At 32.4% G+C, this 15,353-nt stretch overlaps 1 protein-coding gene across 5 annotated transcripts in view; it reads right to left on the bottom strand.

Annotated features, from left to right (window-relative positions):
* Window positions 1-15,353, bottom strand: part of OXR1 (oxidation resistance 1) — a 280,364-nt gene that overhangs the window by 59,659 nt on the left and 205,352 nt on the right. For all 5 annotated transcript variants that reach the window (XM_072774210.1, XM_072774211.1, XM_072774212.1 and 2 more), the window contains 3 exons: window positions 5,906-5,988; window positions 1,113-1,220; window positions 74-187 (listed from right to left, as the gene is read on the bottom strand). In XM_072774210.1, the coding sequence (XP_072630311.1) occupies window positions 74-187; window positions 1,113-1,220; window positions 5,906-5,988 (305 nt within the window). The remainder of the gene's footprint in view (window positions 1-73; window positions 188-1,112; window positions 1,221-5,905; window positions 5,989-15,353) is intronic.

The raw sequence follows: 15,353 nt of genomic DNA, 5'->3' as shown, positions 1-15,353 counted from the left end.
CAAATTCCCAATATGATATATACATATACAGTGAGATTTCTTCATATTATCTTTGAAAAGTATGAATACTTACAGTGGCCTTATCAAATTCAGCTTCGGAAGATGTTGGTGACAAAGGACTTATAGGGCTCAGAGATGGAGAGCTCTCCACACTGGAGACATAGTCAGGATCAGGAACATACAAAACCTGCAAGAAAACATTCATATAAGGATTCAGTCAAATTGAAATATTTATAATTGAATAGTGTTCTTATAAGCAAGTCATTAACAATGATCTTCACCAAAAAAATAGAAAAAATAAAAATCTTCAAATTAAAAGAACATTACCATAACAATTCTAACAAAGTCAAAAAAGAAGATTTAAATTCAATTTAGACAAGTTTGATAATAAATACTGTCAAGGATAGGGTGGGGAAACAATAATTCTCATATATTACAGATGCTCCTCTTAGATTACAATTTGGCAACAGCTAGCAAAATTTAAAATGCATGTATCATTTAACTCAACAATTTTACTTCATGGACTTTGCAGTCATCCCTGCATATAAAAGAAGAGATAGATATAGAAGAGCGTACCCTAGAGCAATGTTTATAACAACAAAAGAAACAGTCTAAAGCTTATTGTGCTATGTTAATATATCAATATAGTGGAATACTATCTACACATAAAAAAGTCTGAGGTGAAGCCATACTCAAGTAAAACATTTTCTAACAATCAAAGTTAAATAAACAAAAAAAGAGTAATGCTAGAATATTTCTGGAGGACTATATAAACTGTAAATGTGGTTGCTTCTAGAAAAGGAAATTGGAAGTCTGAGATAGGATAATTTTGAATTTTCTATCACGTACAGGTATTGCTTTGAATGTTTTAATAAGCTCTTTAAAATTACACTTGAAAAGATAATTCACATTTTCAATCTTAGTAATTTTCAATTACTAAGAAAAATTAGTATGTATAGAAGCAACCATTTTCTCTTCTATAGCCAACATGATTTATTCAAAGCATGCATAAAATTATTCCTAAATTTTCTATATATTATTAACTACACTTCAGTGGATACTTTGTCTTGCTACTGAATGCTTTTAAACACCAATGCATTAAAAAAAGATACCTGTCCAGTAACAACTGCTCGAGAGAATAACTTATTTAATTGAACAAGTTCGTTGGGCGTTGTATCAAATTTCAGGGCTATACTATTCAAAGAATCCCTTGATTCAACCTGTTTGAAAGAAAAAATAAATTATTTGAATCTGTTAAAACAGGAAAACTAAATTATGAGGTTTAATATCATTAAGATGTCTGTGGACCAATCTCACATTTAATTAACAAATGGTATTTTCCATCTTTAGATATAGGATAACTTGAGAAATTTTGTGCTTTCTTAGTAAATGGTCCCTTTTATAATATAGTATATGCTTTATCACAGTATATCATAATTATATGTGGGCCTCTACTTCAAGTAATTGCTAAACACAAAATATAATTTACAAAACACAGATGATTTTTATTCTTACAGGCTCTAAAATACATTATTTCTTTGACTAGTTTCTAAAACATATGGAACCTAGAAACATACAAATTTTATTTTAGAAAAGTATGCCTGTATCAAACATAAAATACTATTTCTAATGATCTTTATGTATATATCCTATCATTTAAATACATAAATTAGAAAACATATTTGAACCAAAATTCAGCAATCTGTTTCTAAGTCATTAATATCCTTTAATGATCATATTTACAGAAATCTTAAATCATGGGATTTTTCCCAATTATCTTGAAAGAAAAAATCACTTGCTCAGTCAATATATTCCTTTGGAGTCCTCCATTCAAAGGGCATTATGGCAGCTCTGTAGGATAAAATTAAATGCAACTGAATGGTTTTAGTGCACAAGGGATTTACAATCTAGTTGGAAAATAAGAAAGACAAAAAAGGTTATATATGAGAGATGAAGAGCTTTATTTTTTTTTAATTTTTATTTTATTTATTTATGATAGTCACAGAGAGAGAGAGAGAGGCAGAGACATAGGCAGAGGGAGAAGCAGGCTCCATGCACCGGGAGCCCGACGTGGGATTCCATCCCGGGTCTCCAGGATCGCGCCCTGGGCCAAAGGCAGGCGCTAAACCGCTGCGCCACCCAGGGATCCCCCGAGATGAAGAGCTTTAACTGAAATCACAAATATAACAGAAGTCCTGAGTATGAATAGTGTACCACATTTGCTCCAAATTGTCCAGGAAAGACTTCATTAAAAGCTAGATTTTGAAGAAGGAATAGGAATTTGAGAAGTAGAGAGAAGGGAAAAGAACACTCAAAGTGAAGAAAATAGGACTGACACATTAGGAGAAAAAGTACAAAACACTTTTTTGTGTGATACTCTTTCTTCCTTCCAAACCATCCAGAGTACACTAATGAGTTTAGGGTTTTTAGGAAGGTGAGTAACTAGAGTTAATTCTCAAAAAGGATGAGATTGGATGGCATTTAGAATTATGCTGTAGGAGACTTTCAAAGTCATGAAAAATAGATATGCATGTAGTGTAAAAATATATATATATTTTTCCCTTAAGGGTTATATAAAATCAAATTTGTGACAAATACATAGGATAATAATTGGATAGTTTTGCTTCCTTTTTGTGCAAACTTTCCCATCTATGTAATGAGATGATCTATCATTTACCCATCAAGACAGTATATTTAGAAGCTTTCTGTAAACCAATTTTATTTTGCAGCAACATCTGTAAGTTTACAAAGTACTTTCATATTATTTTACATTTTATCCTCACAATGATCCCATTAAATGAGGGTGATGCAAGTAACAAAAGATACCAATAATTATAAAGCAAAGAAGTTACATGGCCTCAGTGGCAACAGGTCTAGAATTAATAAGACAAGAGAAGAGATGCAGAAAAACCAATTTAACACTACTGCAGTAAATGAGGTTAAAGTAATAAAAATGTAAAAAGAGATTAAGGTATATAAGGTTTCCAAATAAGACTTGAGAAAGCACTCATGGAATGAATGAGGTTGTGAGGATGGCAGTAAGAGTAGTAGCAGGTCAGGGGAGCAAATGGCAATAAAAAACTAATGCCAAATCCAAAATTCCAATCTGGATGAATAACAGACTGAGGGAAATGGAAATAATAAAATCAAGCTTCAGACAAGGATGGAGAAATTGGTAAGAGGTTTGCTAAAACTTATTAAATATCAAATGAAAGTAGGAAATACAACCATCTAGAAAGGTAGGAATAGAAAAAAATTGGGGTCTCACGCCACATAGTTTATATATAGTAAGGTTCTTAAGATCTCCAAGTAATAGAATATAAGTGGGAAAGTGAAAAGAAACAAGGGACCACCTATATTTAGAATCAAGAAGAGTAGAACAGTCAATAAAAGAGATGGGTGATAATCTTTCAGAACTATGAATGACATACTCCTTAGACCAAAGAAACACAGTAAGTAAAAATTTGTCTGACTCTAGACTTATCACAGTAGCACTGTAGAACTGTACACAAAAAAAGGAAACTCCAAAACAATCTTAAAAAGATTGTCTGAAATGAATAAAAATAAAAAGGCAAGAGAGGGACATAAGACAACAGATTGCAATACTGAGAGCATTGTCAAAAAACAACAGTCAACCTGATGATCTATAGACAGGTCAAGTACCAGGAAGGAGAGTGAAGACTTTCAGACATTGCTTGATTATCCATTCCCAGGTCGTCACTGAAAAGAACTGTTAAAGAACCCTATGAAGAAGAAAAGTAAAACCAGAAAGAAGGAACAATGAGCAAAAGGCAACAAAGAAAAGACCCCTGGGTTTGATAATTAGAAAATCATTAGTGACCTTGAAAAGGCTCTTTCATTAGAAAGGTATAGAAATATTAAGTTAACTAGGAAGAAAATGATAAATGTACAGCATTTTCAATGTTAGTTTTGATTCCTACTGAAAGTGATTCCATAATTAAAAACAGTATGTATGTTTATACATGTACATACATATACGCAGGTATACATACATATATAATTTTAACCTTAAAGCTATGTAAATACAATGATTGATTTATATTATATTTATATAGTATGAAATATATTTAAGCAAGATCACAAATATTTCAGAACAAATTCTGAGAGTATATCATATCAAAAGTTTTATTTTAAGGGAAACAAAGAAATATATCTTTTCCTAAGTATAAAAATGTCATATAAATATAAGATGTTATAAGAAACTTTTATAAAACTATAATAAGAATAGAACATAGGAAAATAAAATCTTACTAAGTTCTAGAAATACATTTCTTTCTTTCTTCTAGGATTTGGCATAGGGAATAAACAATTAAAAAACAGGGGGTAAAAATCTAAACAAAGACCTACAAGAGGATGTTTTAGAACTTTTCTGGTTAACACTTGATCATTTCCAAAAGGTTATTTATAATGTTAAGAAAAAATGTAATTTCAAGTTTCAATTATCCCTCCAATAAAATAATGGCTCTTAATTCAAATTCAACTTTGTTATAGATAACACAAGTTTTATTGATTTTACAAGAAGGGTAAACTCCTAAACTCAAAACAAACTAAACTTTAACAATTCTTCACACACAGTTACATGTGTAGATAACATCTTATGCCTCATGCCTATAATCTTATGCCTAAATAAACACTAATGAATACGTCAAATTACACAACCCATTATTTAAATGTTTGAACTTATTTTCTCAATTTCTCAATCATGCAGAGAATGTACAAGCACACTCAATTTAAGTTTATAATATGCTTTAAGAAGAGATTTTTTCAAATGTAAAAATAATCCTACCCTAAATATTTGGTTCCCAACCTTTACAAAATACTTAAAATCTCAAATTATCAATTATACACCATATATGGAAATAAAGTATAACTTAGGTTTTTGATAATTTTTTCAATTTTAAGGGTTCATCAGAAATAAGATCAAACCAAGACTAGGTTTCATGATGATACAAATGCAGAAATTGTTTAAAATTGCTATTTTCTTAATACAGTTGTAACATATTAGGAAACACAAAATAGTAACACAAAATTAAGATCAGTTAAAATAATTGCTTTATAACATTAACATTATGCAAATAAACAATATTTATATACAATCAAATAAGCATTACGCCACAGACTAAAGTGGATTGTTCTCACTTCAGTTTTCCATAGTAATCAGAAATGTAAAAAATGGACTCTAGAGAGATTTGAAGAACACAGAAAAAAGTTCCATTTCAAAGCTAAACAAACTGGGCAGCCTGGGTGGCTCAGCGGTTTAGCACTGCCTTCAGCCCAGGGCGTGATCCTGGAGACCTGGGATCAAGTCCCATGTCTGGCTCCCTGCGTGGAGCCTGCTTCTCCCTCTGCCTGTGTCTCTGCCTCTCTCTCCCTGTGTCCCTCATGAATAAATAAATAAAATCATTTAAAAAAAAAAGCTAAACAAACAGCCATAAATCAGTGCAAATAATCATGTGAGAGGTTATTCTGGAAGATAAATGTCAACTTATCTTTAAAGTATTCTGCCATTTTCATTATTCTTAATACTGCTGGGAATATAATGAAGATCACATTTCTAAAAGAGTAAATATCTTCCTAAAAGCCCAATCTAATAAAAATTATTATCACAATACAGGAATTTTGACTCCGTGTAAATTACCATCTATATCAAATTAAACTTGCTGGAATAAATATCTTTGTATCACACTTAGTAAATTTTCTCTTTAAGGAAAAAATAAAACCTAAAATAGAATTAAGAACTTAAGTATTATTAATAAGTTATTTAAAGGCAAGTATGGATTTTTGAAATAAGGCAATTAATCTTTGTCTTATTATAATATAAACAAAGAATGTCTTAACACTCTTGCAAAGATAAATCAGTTTTTTTCAAAAGCAAATAACTTACTGTATATTCAATAGTTCCTTTAGGTTTCTGAAAGGACATTCGTCTCCCATCTTTCTTGTCTAAGGTCTTCTTTTGGCCAGTGTCTGAAAAAAATGAGGTAAAACTCCTATTAAATTCATTTTCCTTTCAGAACAATGTCAAGGACTGATAACTAGAGTTCATTGGGCAGTTATCTACTAGACACACTATTAATACAGTTTGCTCCCTGGGATTCTCTGCTCTAAAAGGTAACCAACTGTTGAAAAAGGAAATGTACCTTCTTGCTTGCTTTAGCAACTGAATAGTATAAGATTATGCTATAATAACTGGAAGTCAATTCAAAATATAAACAACTGTCAGCGAAAGGATCATTAAAAGTTTTATTAAAAACTAAATTACGGATCATTTCTTTCAACCTACCTAACTTGATTACAATTAACTGTATTTGAGGATATATTATTATTACAAACCAAGTCTGAAAAATGTAACATTGGTCTTTTTTTTTTAAGATTTATTTATGTATTTATTTATGATAGACTTAGAGAGAGAGAGAGGCAGAAACACAGGAAGAGGGAGAAGCAGGCTCCATGCCAGGAGCCCGACGTGGGACTCGATCCCGGGACTCCAGGATCGCGCCCTGGGCCAAAGGCAGGCGCTAAACCGCTGAGCCACCCAGGGATCCCCAGTTTTTATCTCTTTTTAATAATTCCTTTCACTGAGTGGTAACCTACAAAATACTGTGCTTGCTTTGTTCCAAAATGCCTCCTCAGTGCCTGACATGGCAAGCATCCAGCTTGAACTAATGTTCTGAAGCAACAACTTCAACCATACCTAGAACTATCACAATTCTCATAAAACTGTCAATTTTCCACAAAGAAAAGCAGACAGATTTATGGCTCATCCATTACGCCCCTGGGGGGAATGAATAGTGTGTGTATGTGTGTGTGTGTGTGTATCCCCTACTTTTATTTCCTAAGTATTTACAGAATTCTTAAAAACTGAGAGGGGGAAAAAAAGATAAAAACTCAGAAAAACAGATAAAATATATGATCAAACAATTCACAGGAGAAAGTAAAAATGGTCCCTAAACATATAAAAATATTTTCAACCCAACTCATAACTAGAAAAATCCAAATGTGAACTACACAGAGATACCATTCCTCAACTATCAGATTGGTAAAATTGAGAAGTCTGACTACACATAGTTTGACGAGGGAAAAAAACAGCATTCTTCTATATTTATGGTAGGAATGCAAAATGATATAATGCTTATGGAAGGATAATTATATTTGCTTATTTCAATCTATTTTCCCTCCAATGAAGAGCATATATTTAGATATTCTTATGATAAAACATTAAATTATTTTAAATCTAAAACTATTTTACAAGTTTTAAATAGTAATTTCTGCTTTTATAAACAGCAGAGGTAGCCAAAAACACTATCCTCATTTTGTTGTTTAAAGCAATGCAAAGTACAATTATAGATTACTTTTAACTAATAATATATAGCCATCCTTAATTTATTTTAGGAATAAGCATTAGTCTACATTTATTTTGCCTAGTAGAAGTTTTTCAATTTGTGTTTCCTAATATCCTAAGAGTTCATTAAACATTTAATCACAATGAAGTTTGCAATTGCACTCATTTTCAAGAGTTCACCACGGAGTGCAATTCAGAGCAAAAAAACCTAATATACCAGCTGTCTATAGTTTCAACTTTATTTTTTTTTTTTTGGTTTCAACTTTAAAACAAATTCAAAGTATCTACCTTAATTTAGAATTATATATTATTCTAATGTTTATTGTAAGAACAGTTAATTTTAATAACATTAAAACATTTATTCATAAATGTAACTACCAGAGCACAATGAAACAAACTGATCATTCTCTTCTATCAATTTGAAAACACAATCACATAATCACAATATTTGAGACTTTGTGAGTGATCACAATTGTCACCTGGCTCAGTCTCTTATTAAGTAATCGCAATACCCTTTTTAAAGACAGCTGCCAGCATAAAAGAATCCAGACAGTGAGTATGGAGAGGTCCTATTCCTCTTCCTCACAAAAGTTATTACAATTTAGAAATATATACATATTTGTGATTTATTTAACAATCAAAATAATAAGCAATTATCAAGTGATCAGTATGAGCCAGCCACTGTTCTAAGCGTTTCACATTTATTACTTTATCTGATTCCTTGGTCCTATAAAGTATCATTATTATCCCCACTTTACAACTTAAAGAACCTGAAGCACATTAGTGGCTACTGCAATTAGGGAAATGTTACTGGAATCTAGTGGGTACAGGCCTTGGATGTTGTCAAACATTTTGTGCTAAATGATGTATACCACATTTCCCTAACAAATTCTCTGTCCCAGAATGTTCATGCTTTTGAGGTTGAGAAGCCTATGTACCCAGCACCTTATATGATGTCTGGCATATAGTAGGTGTTCAGTAAGTTTTTGCTAGGTAAATGAATATATAAAACTTTCCCCTGAGATAAAATTATATTTATGTACTGAAAAGAACAAGGGATTTAGCTTTTATTCCATCACTACCAGAAGCAGACACTTCTATGTAATCTAGAGCAATAAATTTCCATTCTGAGTCCTACAAACTTTGATACTGTATTTTAATAATTTGGTCAAAATATTTTATAATTTCTACTCTAATTTCTTCTTTTGCTATTTAGAAAGTATTGCTTAATTTGCCAATATATGACAGTTTTTTTTTTTAATTTTTATTTATTCATGATAGGCACACAGTGAGAGAGAGAGAGGCAGAGACACAGGCAGAGGGAGAAGCAGGCTCCATGCACCGGGAGCCTGACGTGGGATTCGATCCTGGATCTCCAGGATCGCGCCCTGGGCCAAAGGCAGGCGCCAAACCGCTGCGCCACCCAGGGATCCCTATATGACAGTTTTTTAAATTCTTTTGGTTACTGATTTCTACAGTAATTGCCCAATGGTGAAAGAAAAGAAAGAAGCTCAAACCTTTGAAATGTGTTGAAATTTGTTTTATAATCATATATAAATTTAGTAAATATTCTATATGTACTTAAAAGACTGTGTATTCTGTACCATAGGGTAGTGTTATATGTGAGTATATCATACATACCTTTAATCTATCTCCATATCCATAAGATCAAGTTTGATTATGTTGTTCAAATTTTCTATATTCATATTAGTTTGCTTTTATATGCTTATTCTGTAAATTACTAATAGATGTTAAAATCTCCTACTATGGCTGAGTGGCTTAGTTGGTTCAATGTCTGCCTTTGACTCAGACATTTCCACTCCCTCTGCCGGCTGCTCCCCCTACTTGTGCACTGTCAAATAAATAAAATCTTAAAAAAAAAAAAAAACAAAAAACTCCCACTGAAATTATAGGCTATATATATGATCCCTTATAAATTTTTCTACTTTATTTTCTGTATTTTGAGGCCATGATACTAGGTTCATATAAATTAGTAACTGTTTTATCTTCCTGGCAAACTGAACCTTTTCTCAGAATACTTTTTGCCTTAAAGTTTGCTTTGTCTTATATTAAATATACCAGTTATTCTTCTATTAGTGTTTTTCTATTTTCAATACCTCTTTATCCTTACACTTAATTTTTTATATTTTTTTAAAATTTTTTTAAGAGTTTAATCTCTAACCCAATGTGGGACTTGAACTTAAAACCCAGAGATCAAGAGTTACATTGTCTACCAACTGAGCCAGCCAGGTACCCTATCCTTACACTTTAGATATATGTCACTAAAGAAGAACCTTTTTGTCTATTTTCTATTTATCTGCCTGTTCTGTTACCTTTTTTTCCTTCTTTTGGATGACTATTAATTTTGTTTTCCTCCCATCAATTTAGAAGTTATACACTGTTTAACATTTCTGTTAGTGTAGCATTCCAGAGGTTATAGCTTGAAATATGGACTTATCACAGTCTAATATTAACTAATACTCTTCTCCTCTTTCTGAACAATATAAGGATATCAAAGACTGTGTGCCCCTGCCAAGATTTACATGCTATTGTTATTAGATACTTTTAACTACATATATGTATAAAAAAAACTATGCCATTATTTTTCTTTTTTATTATTTTTCTAGACAGTCAATATTTACTTAGTTTTGCCTTCATATTTACCATTTTTACTGCAACTCTGGGTAATATTAGAGAGTGCAGAATTCGAGGTTGGCAGATATTCTCCCCTGCCTTTTAGTTTCTACAGTTTCTGTTGGGAAATCAACTGTCAATTTTATTGCTACATCATTAACTATTTGTTCTGATTGCCTCTAAGAAATTTCATCTTTGGTGGGATTTAGTACTGATTCCACTAGAGGTTTGTAGGGATGCTTGAATCTATGAATAAAGTATTTCATCAGTTTGAAGTTTTCAGTCATTCTCTTATTAAATAATGCTTCTGCCCCATTCTCTTTCTCTTCTCCTTTAGGGACTCAAATATACATACATTAGAATTTCCCATTGTATCTTTTATTAACCTTAACCATCTCCCATATTTTCCATTATTTTGTCCCTCTCTCTTTACTCTGGATATTTTCTTCTGACCTATCTTTCAATTCACTAATTCTCTCTTATGGGGTAGCTAATTTGCTGTTGAATTTCTACAAAGGCTCTAACTTGAATTACATTTTTTTCAGTTCTAGAATATCCATTTTTCTTTTTTATAATTGCTATCTTTCTCCAAAATCCTCAATGCAAAATTCTCAACACAGCTATTTTAAATCATAACTACAATAACCAGAATTACTGTGAGTCTGTTTCTCTTCACTGTTGTTTCTGAGGTGTTGGTATATGCCTAATTAAATTGTGTGCTGCATACTATATTTGCAAAATTGTTTATAGACAGAAATTGACAGACAAAAAGCTGTATCTCTCCAGAAAATATTATTTGCTTCTATCTATCAAACAGCTGAGGAAACTAGCAATACCAGATCTTATTAATGAAGATATAGGAATGATAATCTGAAGCTAAGCCAATATCTTATGAGACTCTACCTACCTCAGTTTTTCTATATCCTAAGGTACAATGTTTTAGGATCCTCCATGAGAGTTCACCACCTCCCTTGTATTGGGTCTTGTATTCTATCCCTGTCCCTTTATGTATGTTGTTAAAAGCACCTTTTAATCTCCTAGTTGCTATTTCTGGAATTAACACATTACCCAGGGAAAAAGCAATCTCAAATTGGAGCTGCTCCTCCTTGGCCTCTGTCCTCACTCAGATCCTAATCTAATCATATCAGTTTGCTTTCTGATACTCTCAATAAAATTTATTTTGTTTTGGCCCAGCTTTTCAAATTGTTCTCAGCAGGAACGTCTGAATCACCCAGCTTGCTATTACCAGGCTCAGAAATCCCCAAAGATTTTTAAGCAGAGAAATGAAGCAGTATCAGAACTTTAAATTAAAGTCATTTTGGTAATAGAATGGAGAAGGCAAACTGGAGAAAGAAAACAAGCCTGTAAACCAACAATGAAAATAGCATGAGATCCAGTCTTAAAATACTAGAAGCCCACTATTATAACTGAATAGTCTAATTTTGGCAGTAGCTACTGATAAAAGTATGATAAATTAAAAATACTGAGCTGGAGTCAATATTTTCAAACACAATAATACAGATATTACAACTCCAAAAGCGCCTTTTAAACTACAAGAGATATTCTGATTAGTTTTTCTAATTAATTGATTAATTAGTTTTTAATTAAATTAATTAAAATTAATTAATTAAAATTTAATTTAAATTAATTAGTTTTTCTAATTAATTGAAAAAAAAATGCCTGTATTTTCAAACTTTCACCTTTCTGATGACTCTTCATAATCAAAACAAAAATAAATTTTAAAAATCCCTCCATTTTTCTTCAACTTTGTAAATATCCTCTTCTAGATATTACACTCTTTCTGCTTTTCATAGTTGAACTCTTGGAAAGAAGAGTCTACTTTCACTGTTTTTACTCTATCACTACCCACTGATTCCACAATGCACTATAATGGCTTCTCTCTGCTCAGTTCACTAAGCCTGCCTTGACAAAGGAGAATAAACTAAGTGGTAAATATAATGGGCCTGTTCAATTTTATGTTATTTGATTTCTGTGAAGGATTCAACTAATTTCTTCTCAATGCTCATCTTTCCTTTTATTTGGTAATATCTCATACTCTTATTGGTCTCCTACCCATTAGTTGTTTCACTTTAGTGCCCCTTTTCTCTATCTAGCCAAGTATTTTTTTTTTTTTTTTTTGGTCTGCTTCTAAGTGAACAGCTCCATTATATAAAGTGCTACATAGAGAGAGCCTTGCTACTTAAAGTTGTTTTTCAGGGACCAACAGTACTGGCATCACCTGGGAGCTTATGGTGAATGCAGAATCTCAGGCTTCACTCCAAAACTACTGATTCACAATTGATATGCAAGCACAATAAATTTGAGAAGCACTAATAGTTTTTGAAAGGATAGAACTTGCAGACTGAATAACTGACAGAAGAAATGGGCTTCCCTACTACTGACAGTAAGACTAGCAATTTACAAATCTCTGTCAAACTAATCTATTATTTTCTAAAGTAGTCATTGTGATAGACTAAATTGTTACTGAGTATCCCGTATTCCTCTCTGGGAGGGAATATGAATACACTGCAGTAAGATATTTATGTCTGACATGTCCATTGTCTTGCTTCAATCAATGAAACATGAACAGAAGTGATAAGTATTCCAGGTAAACTATTAAGACCCACATTATACTTCTTAACTCTCTTTTTCCTCTATTTCAAGACCAGGGCCATTCCATATAGTGGCTGCCCCATCAACATGGATCCTAGAGGAATGATGTAAGTCCAAAGAGTATCACACATACACATAAGTACACACAAATCTGATTTCCTTTCTGCTCTTGATTAAATTATAGTGCTTGGAAAATAAAAGAATCCATGCACAAAAAGCAAATCACCTCCTATGAGGAAAAGCACTCTAGCTTGCTTAACACTTCTTTTTGGAAACATTATTCATTGCTAAAAGACTGAAGTTATGTTAACCGAATAAAAATAAAAATTCCAAGAATGAGGAGGACTCGATAAAAGGAAGAGTGAAATGCACTGAATAATGGTATAAAAATATAGATGAAAAACTGTGAATGTTACAAGTATGAAAAATATAAAAAATAATGAGTCAACATCAGGAAATGGGGAGAAAATATATGGCAGATGCTAATGTCATCTGAAGCAAGAATAATACAAACGTCTTAATATTTTCTCAAAATCTGCTTAACTTTAGATACACCTTTTAGGAAATACTTTCTTATGGCAAAAAAGTATATCTTTAAGTTATTTCTTTCAAGCTCTCCATATGTCAGTCCTTTCTGTATATATACATAAATCTGGACAATAATGCCTATCTTAATATTAATTATGTCTCTGGATGGCTAGATTGGAGGTGGTTTTTAAACTTTAATCTTGCAATATATGACTTCTTCATAGTTGGCATACACGAATTTTACTTAAAAAAAAAAAAAAAAAAAAGGTTTGGGCAGCCTGGGTAGCTCAGCGGTTTTAGCGCCGCCTTCAGCCCAGGGCATGATCCTGGAGCCCTGGGATCAAGTCCTGAGTCAGGCTCCCTGAATGGAGCCTGCCTCTCCCTCTGCCTGTGTCTCTGCCTTTCTTCTCTCTCACTCTCTGTGTCTCTCTCATGGATAAATAAATAAAATCTTTAAAAAAAAAAAGTCCTATAAAAGACTGGAAGCAAATATACTTAAGATTCTAACTTCAGCATTTTTCCTTCCAGCACATAAATGAGTCTTCTTTTCAGGAACTTTTCATCATCACCTCAAATTTCCTACGGTCTCAATCCTGTTGAGAGGTTGCCATACAATTTAAACATGCATCTTAAAAAGATAAAAATAAAAAAAATAAACATGCATCTCTTCTCAATCTGAATTATAAAATGTCCAAAGTGCTTGTGAAGAAAAAAGACAAAAACACAAAAGCTCATTGAGGCTTAGTAATTTGATTGAGAGAAATAGTATTGAGGAAAATAGTGGGTTTTTTTAAACCCTACTTACACATTAGAATCACCTGAGAAACTTAAAAGTAGTTGCAGTCCTAACTGTAGATATTTTGATTTATGATCTAAAACCTTTGATTATGCCAGTTTACAGAGATCTCATGCTAAGAGCGGGGCCTTACCATCAGAAATTTAAAAATCTACCACGGAATTCTAAAGTACAGCCAGTATTGAGACTCACTACTCTAGAAGAGTGCTTTCCAATGAAACTTTCTGAAATGACAGAAGTAGTTTACATCTGCATCATCAGATATGGTGGCCACTAGCCTTGAGGCTTTGAGTGCTTGAAATATGGTGAGAACGAAAAATAAATTTTTAATTTTACTTAATTAAAATTCTACTTCTGCAGAAAACTCTATAGAGTAGCACTGCTTTAGAAAATCTAAAATGGAGAGCATTTGCGTTATGATCTAAAATCTGTAGTTTATAATCTGGCACCTGCCCCTCAATTAAGACACACGATAACTGCATATTTGGATTAATTGCTTTGGCCCTGTCACAACTGCTTTTATTAACTTGCATTTTGTTATTGTACCACTGAACCTCACTAAAGAATGGTGTTAAAAAATAGCTTTTCGAAATTAGAGGCTACATTTACTTATAAAAATGGTAAGGATACTTTTTGCTACAATAGAGTCCCACGAGAACTTTTTCTCATTATTCTATCCAGAATAGTGATATCCCTGCAATGAATGGAGTTTTAAACAACGATGGAAATGTTGTTATCTATTATAGTAGCCACTAGATAAATGTGGCTATTAAGCACTTGAAATGTGAATAACGAGGAACTGTGTTGAGGAATTTGGAGTATAGACTCTATTTCTGCATTGTCCTGTATGACAGAAGTCAGGCATATGTGGTGGCTCTTTTAGTTTAAGTAAAATTAAAAATTTAGTTTGTGTTTCTCTTGCCTGTAGAGGCAACAGGCTTATCTTAGGGACACAGATTTATGTCTGATCATATTTCCCTTTTTTTCACTGCTAGAAAACAAAGGCAAAATTTTGGCCTTTCTCTAACCCATGAAATTTGACCATAAAATATGCCCCCCTTTTTTTTCCAACAAAATTTGTCAAGAGTCTCTTAATGTAAGTTTGTTGGTGACCATGAAGAGAGACTTTATAAACAAAAGAACTATTTGCAGTTACTTTATTTTTTAATTAATGTTTGATTTATTAAAGGACAAATGTACAAACCTAGTTTTCCTTTAAGCCTTCAACTATAAAGAACGTTTTATTTTTAAATCTAGTAACTTCTTTTTTTTTTTTTTTTTTTTTTTAATGATAGTCACAGAGAGAGAGAGAGAGAGAGAGAGAGAGGCAGAGACAGAAGCAGGCTCCATGCACCGGGAGCCTGACGTGGGATTCGATCCCGGGTCTCCAGGATCGCGCCCTGGGCCAAAGGCAGGCGC

The sequence above is a fragment of the Canis lupus genome, chromosome 14 (assembly GCF_048164855.1).
Source record: "Canis lupus baileyi chromosome 14, mCanLup2.hap1, whole genome shotgun sequence".
NCBI classification, from domain to species: domain Eukaryota; kingdom Metazoa; phylum Chordata; class Mammalia; order Carnivora; family Canidae; genus Canis; species Canis lupus.
This window is presented reverse-complemented; position numbering and strand designations above follow the sequence as displayed.